Consider the following 9,510-nt stretch of genomic DNA (forward strand, 5'->3'; position numbering starts at 1 on the left):
CTGCAAGATGATTGAGTTGTAGAGATTTGTTATAAAATATTGTGCTTTAATCATCATTACTGATTATATACTTAAGAATTGGTCAAGGGTATTGATCTCATGATATGTTTCTTATCACAATAAAAATCAATAAATAGATTTGGAAAAACCAAAAAGGTCATATATAACTATTAACTACATGAGGTAGAGGGAATGGGGAAAATGGATCAGTGCATATTCAGCTTATGTATAATTAATTTACAAATTTAAAATAATGAATTATGTAAGAGAGAACTATTCTTTCAGGTAGAGCATGGAAATATTACAGTGTCTATAATATCACTTCCTGCACATATCTATGTGTGTGTATGTATATGTAGGTGACATGTGTGTGTTTCTTACAAATACTTTGAAAAGTGTAGTTTTGTCATCTAGGATGGTACTATTGTGTCTTAGAATTTATATGCTTAATCAAAGTAAGTTTATTTTGTGTTATACTCACAACCTCAGAAATGGACAATACGTCCTGTGCAATAAACAATAAGCTTTAAATGAGAGATCAAACTCTTATATAAAGCATCAATGAGAATGGAAACTGTAAAAGTAGTACTTTATTTTTTTAAATTTTATATTGTTGGAATGCTAAATAGATGGGGAAGTTAGCAGAGCTCATCAGGGAATAAAGTCCTGTTGATTGAACAGGGTACAGGTGAACTTTGTCCACATACAGACAATCTAGGATGGTACTATTGTGTCTTAGAGTTTATATCCTTAATCAAAGTAAGTTTATTTTTATACCATACTCACAAGTTAAGAAATGGGCTATATTTCTTATGCAATAAATAATAAGCTTTAAATGAGAGATCAAACTCTAAAACATCAATAAGAATGGAAACGGTAAAAGTAATTTTCTAAAAAAATTTTATGACATTGTGAGAATGCTAAATAGATGGGGAAGCTAGCAGAGCTCATCAGGGAATAAAATTCTGCTGACTGAACGGGGTGCAGGCTAACTTTGGTACATAACAGATAATCTACAAATGACATTACAGGGGAAGGAACAATACAAACTTCCTGTGGAATCTTGGAATCTGGAAAGGACCTCAAGGATTTCAATTCATTTTCATGGGTAACATTAGGTGTATAAAAATTTTTGGTAGGAACACCTGGGTAGCTCAGCGGTTGGGCACCTGCCTTTGGCTCAGGTCGTGATCCAGGAAACCGGAATCGAGTCCCGAATCAGGATCCCTGCGGGGAGCCTGCTTCTCCCTCTGCCTGTGTCTCTGCCTGTGTCTCTGTTTCTCTCTCTCTCTCTCTCTCTCTCTCTCAGTCTGTGTCTCTCATGAATAAATAAATAAATCATTAAAAAAAATCTTTGGTATTTCCTCTTTATGACCCACAATATATTACCTCAAAACATAAAGCCTGGAATGTGTCACCCCCTTGTTTGATATTAGGAACGCTACAGTGAAGAAAGAACAGTGTGTCCTGCTCTAAAGTAGGGGATATTCTAGAGAATGGTAAGCAAGTGGTCAATGCTTCTTTATCAAACTTAAAAATCATATTAAAGATAAATGACAGACCTGAAGACTAAACCTCATATTTCAAAGTTTTAAGATGGATTTTATATTCACTCGTTCTTATCTCCATCATTCATTCCAACAGTAAGTCAGCAAATATTTTTGAAAGCCTACTCTTTCCTGGGCATTTCAGAAGTTACAAAAACAAAGGAAAACTATTTAGATATATTCTTTTCACTTATAAAGTTTACAGACTAGAAAATACCACACAAGAAGTAAAATAAAAGTGTTATCAATATTTAATTACAAAATTTATACATGCATGAGGAAAGATCACAAGATTGTGAAAAATGTATTCTCCATCACACAATCTTAATTAAAAAATAGCAATAGGACCAGGCATATGATGGGTGCCTTCTAAAAGGCTCTAAAATAACTGACATTTAGAGTTCTTAAAACGGTGCACATTTTGAATTTAGGGTGTATGTCATCTGTATTTCATGGCAGATACACCAGGGCTTGTTTTTGACATGAGAATGGAAGCTTTGCATTCACTTCTATTTGCAGCCACACTTCTTAACCATTACAGGGGACAATTCAAAAGAAACAAACATACAGAGGGTGGAATCATCGCACATTATTGTTGTTCAGTAGGATCATCTAAGCATATCCCTAGGCTATCTTGACATTTTCACTCTGTGAGCGTAATTGTGTGGAGATTTCAATAATTGGCTTCTTTCCCTGGGGAATCAGAAATTTATCTGGGCATTCCTGTTTCTTGTGTAGGGACTCAACCCATAAAGAAGCTTACTCAGTGTGTGGGTCTTCAGGGACGTCAGACACTTGTAAATCTCATCAGCGTGCCTCCTGTAGAACTTTTGTAGTGGGTCTCAACAGATCTCTGGGACAGGTAGGTTAAACCCAATAATTTCACTTAGTACTCATCCTGGCTATGAACTCCATGTAGAGGGAGATTTATGGATTCAAATCAGACTTGGAACCGAAATGATACCTATTCTGTTCTCTTTTCCCGGGGACTGTTCTCTGAAGGCTTAGTGAAAGAGACAGGCAAATGACTCAATCCAGGGTGCCCAGTATCCCTGCTGATAAATTCAACAGCATGGACATTTCTATGGAATAAAGAAGAGTCATCATGAGGATTCTATTTCATCTTGGGATAAAAAGGAAGGTTTCTGCCTTAGAGCTTGTAGGATTCATATTTTAGAAGGCACTCTATGCCAGAAAGAAAGCTTTTTAAGTGTCTTTGAAATACCAGATTTCTTCTTCAAGAAAGACCTACTAAATTGCACAATGTGGGAAAAAAAATGTTTCTACCCTTCTGGATGTTCATTTTGTCAGGGTGACAAATCAAACAAGGAAAGATTCCCTGATGTGAACTGGCAGGCCATAAGTTGTTGGTGGACACTGACAGTTCATGTCAAGATGCCTTTTGTCTCAACGCAAGTCAGGTTTAAGTAAGTTCAAGACGAATTGAACAGTTAGAGACCAATAGAATATCTCTTGAAATCATTTTAGTAGCTAATTATAAACATTTGCAATGTGATTTCTTGGCCAAATTGTAATATAAATGATTAACATTAGGTATATTTTTGAAGTTCTTTTCAAGAGATGCTATTATTTTAGTGGACTCAAAAAATTTTTCTTTTCAACACAAACTTGAAAAATATGTGTAAAAAATTAACCTAGCTTTATCAGAAACACTTAATTCAGAAAGTCTCCTAGGAAACATAAGAAAAATACTTATATCAGTGATATATACTTATCAAAATAAAAAAAACAATCCTAGTTTTGCCATTAGTAACATTTCTTTACAAAAATGATTAATAAGAGTTAATGATATATGCAAATATAGTTTTAACAGCTAATTACACAAATTCATGGTACATAGTCCATAATTACTCTTGTCAGTAGGTTTTTTCCCTTTTCTTTTCTTTCTTTTTTGTTTTTTTTTCTTTTGCTTTGCTAAATCAAGGATACAGTTATTGAGTACAGTATGTTCCAGAATGACACATGCACAGAGCTGCTTTGCATGCAGCAAAGAAACAGGAAATGTTTTGCTTAAAGTGAGGGTTGCTATTGAATTTTCCACCTTAAACTTAACTTTCTATTTCTTTACAGATGTGGTATTAGGAGAAAAGAGATATGGAATATTGCCACATAGTTATATAACCTGAGGAGACAAATATTTGATGTGTGGAGTAAAGTATCTTTGATTCAACAAATACCACAGATTTAAGAAAGAATCTGGTTGTGGGAGAACATAATCTGACTTGTTTGTTAAGTATATACCTAGATATCATGTGTCCCAGTGGCTTGGATATGTAAAATTATAATTCACTTGTTATTCACATTTCAACTATGAAAATCCTAAGTGAGTTAGAATGAGGTGCTGGGAACAAACAGGAAACTGTATTAGAAAATCATTCAAAACATGCTAATAACAAAAACTGCTGGTAGGCAGATATTTTGCGTTTCTTGTTAGCAGGCTCTGTACTAACCTGAGTTTATGTAGTATTTCATTACATTCACACAAGACTAGAATGTAAACAATTGATAAAAATCTCACAGCTAGTAATTGATGGACGTACATTCAACCAACCAAGTGACCAAACGAACAAGCAAACAAAACACATTAAGCAAAACCATAAAATCATAGCATTAAACAATATTGCACACAGATTCTTTCCATGATTTAATCTCATTAAATCATGAGCCTCAACTGTCTTATCAGACATAGAAATAATTCCATATGTCTCCTAGGACACTCCTGGAAAATAATGAGATTATTATTTTGAAATGACCTGCATTATTCTGGGCATAGAGTACAGCACATAATGGATAATGTTAGCACTTCTCTATATTCATTTCTCTGAACAAAGAAAACAAAGTAATCACACTTGAGCAAATCAAACCTACAAGTAATACTTTTTAAAACTACAAAACAATTTTAAATAATTTGAAGGAAAGAGGTATGGGAAGATGGGGAAAAAAAGAAAGGGCTGCCAGACCATGATAATAGAAAAGCATCTGATCTGATAGAGAGCAAAGTGACAGAAAGGAGTAGTGTATTTGGCTAAAGAATTGTGTTCCTTTAAATAAATCTGTTTCTGAATAACACTAAAAAGGAAGGTTAATGAGTGGTGGTCTGGTGTTGGGCAACTGAATCAGAAGGTTATTGAGGTGTGGCAAAACTGACAAGGAAAAATCCAGCATACTCAAAGTATTTTTTTCCCACAGAAGTACAAAATTCCCCAGGATGATAACAAGGTATGGGCTAAAGAGAAAGCCAGAGGCAGCCAAGGAAAAGGCAAAGTTACAGAAAGTCCTTCTGGCTCATCAACTTCTGTTACACAGCTACCTTATCATTGGAAGCAGACACAGAGACATGTACATGTGTAAATACATATTCATGTATAGTATAATTACTAATGTTAACATATGAAAATAAATATTACTACATGTAATATAATAGATTAATATCAAGGAATATAAATTATATCTAAAACAGTTGAAAAATGAAGAGCTTGGCACAATAGTTCTATTGTTTTAAAGATTTTATTTATTCATGAGAGACACAGAGAGAGTCAGAGACACAGGCAGAGGGAGAAGCAAGCTCCCTTCAGGGGCCTAATGTGGGACTCGATCCAAAGACACCGGGATCACGCCCTGAGTGCAAGGTAGACACTCAGCCTATAGAGTATCACCTGGCACAACAGTTCTAACAACCTAAAATTGGTCTCTAGAAAGTTTGTGTTTCTGAATTTTGTTTAAAGATTATGAGAAATACAATTAAATTCTGACACTTCCACATGTGAACAAAGTGTCCCATTTAAAAGAAACAGTCTACTATCCAGCATGAACCAGAAAAATCAACTTGACCATCTATTAACCTCCTTCCATTCTCTCCATTAAAAGATGAGAAGAACAAATTAAATGGCCTCAGGGAACCTGACCCACCTGACTGAGTTCATTCTCAGGGGAGTCTCAGACCACCCAGACCTCCAGATGCCACTCTTCTTTGTTTTCCTGGTGATCTATGGGCTCACCGTGGCAGGGAACCTGGGCATCATCACCCTCACCAGTGTTGACTCGCAGCTTCAAACGCCCATGTACTTCTTCCTCAGGCACTTGGCTATCATCAATCTTGGCGATTCTACTGTCATTGCCCCTAAGATGCTGGTCAACTTCTTGGCTTCAAAGAAAACCATATCCTACTATGGATGTGCAGCCCAGCTGGGTGGCTTCTTAGTTTTTATCGTGGGGGAGATTTTCATGCTGGCTGCAATGGCCTACGACCGCTACGTGGCTATTTGCAACCCCCTGCTCTACATGGTGGTGGTATCTCCGCAGATCTGCCTTCTGCTGGTGTCCCTCACATACCTCTACAGTCTGACCACAGCACTGACCGTTTCCTCCTGTGTGTTCTCTGTGTCATACTGCTCTTCCAATGTCATCAACCATTTTTACTGTGATACTGTCCCTTTGTTGGCATTGTCCTGTTCTGATGCCTACATTCCAGAAACAGTGGTGTTTGCCTTTTCAGGGACCAATTTGTTTTTCTCCATGATTATTGTTCTAACCTCCTACTTCCACATTGTCCTTGCCATTTTGAGGATATGTTCCTCAGAGGGCCGAAGAAAAGCCTTTTCCACCTGTGCCTCCCACATGATGGCTGTCACTGTGTTCTATGGGACCCTTCTCTTCATGTATTTGCAACCAAGGACCAACCACTCATTAGATACTGATAAAATGGCCTCTGTCTTCTACACCCTGGTGATACCAATGCTGAATCCCCTCATTTACAGCCTAAGGAACAAGGATGTGAAGGATGCATTCAAGAGATTCCTAAAGAGCCCTTGCCAGGCTTTCAAATTAGTGTAAATTTAAAGATTCAGTTCTCTTATTTAAGGGTTTTTATTTGCTCCTGAAAAGCTAGTATCTACTAAGTAGAGGCAATAAATAGTTATAAATTTAGTGGATTCAATGGGTAAATCTTAACTCTTTCTATTCCACCGTCAAATATCCAACTATCCCTAATACAAAGACATATTAGTTGACCATTCAAAATACGCTTAATTAAGTGGTAAAAAATATTTTCAAAGTAAGCACATTTTAAGGTACAACACAATTTGCTACTGGGTTTTGATAATTTGTAATCAAGGAACACAGTGTTTGAGGGTTGTAGAAATTATGTGAAAACCATTTCTCAGATGACGGTCAAGATTTGGGTCATTGTCCTTGCCATAGACCTGTTTTTTTCAAATTTTGAAAGTTTTATTTTTCCTTTTTGCTGCATTTTCTGTGATTCATATATCTTAACTTTCTTAAATTCATTTTTGTCTTGCACCTAACATAAATTTGAATCACAGTAAATGAAATCTTGAGGAGAAACTAAAAACAGCAAAAATGCCTAGATATCCATTGAAAGAGAACCTGTAGCAAACAGAAAAAGGAAACCTACAAAAGGAGATTCTACGTTTCCACTACTATCATATGTTACATGTAGATGAGGCAAAATGTTGATATTTCATTCCAATGTGCCATAAAATTAACATTCTCCATGTCTTATTCTCAGAGCAAACGTTGTGGTATAGGGCTCATTGTCTGTGTGATAGATTCATAACAGCAAACTCCACTTCTTTTAACATTTGTATTTAGTGTCTTTTGGAGTAAAATCTCATTGGAATGAAAATAAAAACATTCTCTTCAAAGAGACACCAACTCTCAAGGGAGCTCTGATGGAAAAAAAATAAATCATCATGTGCCATATCTACTTCTGTACATGTAAAATGTTCCTAATTTACAATGAGTAAGGGAGACTGGTCAGGGCATGCAAGACAGGCAACAACTGGAAATGACATGAAATTTGGGGAGGTGGGATGTCAGAAAGAAGGCAACTATAGGGAACATGACACTCAGGTCCATGAATCATTTGTCAATTTAGTCATAAACAAACAGCAAAGCTGAAAATACAGTCACACTGTGTGTTTAATACTTCTGGTCTCTTTTTTCATGGAAGACAGCATGTTCACAGTCCTGGGGATAGGGATGTGGGCATCCTTGGTGGGTAGGTGGGTGTACATGATTCTGCCTAAAACATCTACATCTGTATATTGGCATAGTATCTTAGCTGGGCAATCTAAAACCTTGCACCTGCCTCATTCACTAGGACTCAAAGGGATAGTCTCTCAAAAGCTTGCATAGTATATACCCTTTCTGCATGTGTTAGCTACAAAATTTACCCTAAACAAACTCTACACAATGCCCACTCTAAATGAAGGTTAAGATAAGTTCATTAGGTTGAAAGGTAACACAGCGCATGCACACACGCACATGCACACCCACTCACATATCACTTGTACACGTTTATCAGAATTGACAAATCCACACATTCAACCAACCAGGCAGGCACATCAGCCCAGTACCACCTTTCCTTGAAGTAAGGTAGGGAAACTCATTTATGTGGCAGCACTGATCTCCATTGGTCCAAGCTTCCAACCTGTGAGATGCTAAGTCACCTGTACTTCCAGCTAATCATCACCTAACTGCTCTGCAGGTTCCATGGCATTTGTGTCCAAACAGTAACAACAAAATCCCCCTGTGACAGTCACAAAGCAAGGTCTGACAGCACCTGTGAGAGATAGGACACACATCAAACAGCACCACAGAGCCCCTCCTTCTGCAGCTGCCACAGTAGTGGTAGCTTTGACCCTACTCTGTATATAGGGATGTTCTAGGCAGAAAGCATCACAGTGCCACACAAAGATTCCTTTCAAGACCACGAAAATAAGAAAAAACATCCAAGTCTCTCAAATTCAGCCTAGAAAATGCCATTTTGACCTGAAAACTTACTGAAGGAGTATTTTCACAGCAGCTCTTTTTGTTTTGAAGCACATGATCATATATCCCAACATTTTACTTATGACCCAAGAGATATGTGTAGCATGATTGTTTCATCCTTTAACAATCGTCTGATAGGGAACAAAATTGTCATGTTTGTGAATTTTTCAGTTGATAGGTTAATCTAAGCAAATGTAAAACTTCCAATGGAGATTTTCTTGTCTTCAGGTCTAGACAAGCTTGGTTTGAGCTGCTAATACCATCTCCCTGCAAGTCCATAAGACTTCTCCGATATCTCCATGCTATGAGTCCCATCTATCATCTCTGGTTTCCAAAAGTCAGCTTCCACAAGCCATTTCCATGGAAGGGAAAACATCCTTTCAAGGAAAATCAATAAAGAAGTAGAAATCACTGCAGATATGAGTGACAGGAGACAAGATAGAGGTTTCTATGGTAGCATCAGTTCTCCTTATGGGTTTTTTTTTTTGTATATTTTTTTTACTGGAGTTTGATTTGCCAACATATAGTATAACACCCAGTGCTCATCCGTCAAATGCCCCCCTCAGTGCCCATCACCCAGTCACCCGATCGCCCCACACCTCCCCTTCCACTACCTCTTGTTCATTTCCCAAATTTAGGAGTCTTTCAGGTTCTGTCACCCTCACTGACATTTCCCACTCGGTTTCCCTGCTTTCTCCTCTGTTCTCTTTCACTATGTCTTATATTCCCCGTAGGAGTGAAACCATATAATGTTTGCCTTTCTCCAATTGACTTACTTCACTCAGCATAATACCCTCCAGGTCCATCCACATTGAAGCAAATGGTGGGTATTCATCATTTCTAATGGCTGAGTAATATTCCATTGTATACATAGACCATATCTTCTTTACCCATTCATCCTTCGAAGGACACCGAGGCTCCTTCCAAAGTTTGGCTATTGTGGACATTGCTGCTATAAACATTGGAGTGCAGATGTCTTGCTGTTTCACTGCATCTGTATCTTTGGGGTAAATCCCCAGCAGTGCAATGCTGGGTCATAGGGCAGATCTATTTTTAACTCTTTGAGGAATCTCCACACATTTTTCCAGAGTGGCTGCACCAGTTCACACACCACCAACAGTGCAAGAGGGTTCCCCTTTCTCCACATCCT

General features: G+C 37.5%; 1 protein-coding gene across 1 annotated transcript; it reads left to right on the forward strand.

Moving 5' to 3' along the window:
* The first annotated feature begins 5,453 nt into the window (after positions 1-5,453).
* On the forward strand, positions 5,454-6,401 carry LOC140612766 (olfactory receptor 8J2-like). Its single transcript, XM_072790830.1, has one exon. The coding sequence runs from the start codon at positions 5,454-5,456 to the stop codon at positions 6,399-6,401; it is 948 nt and encodes a 315-aa protein (XP_072646931.1).
* Positions 6,402-9,510: the final 3,109 nt, after the last annotated feature.

This window comes from Canis lupus, chromosome 21 (genome assembly GCF_048164855.1).
Source record: "Canis lupus baileyi chromosome 21, mCanLup2.hap1, whole genome shotgun sequence".
Classification (NCBI taxonomy): domain Eukaryota; kingdom Metazoa; phylum Chordata; class Mammalia; order Carnivora; family Canidae; genus Canis; species Canis lupus.

What these genes read in the sequence shown, in the direction of transcription:
- LOC140612766 (XM_072790830.1), top strand. Translation starts at nt 5,454, where the DNA reads ATGGCCTCAGGGAACCTGACCCACCTGACTGAGTTCATTCTCAGGGGA.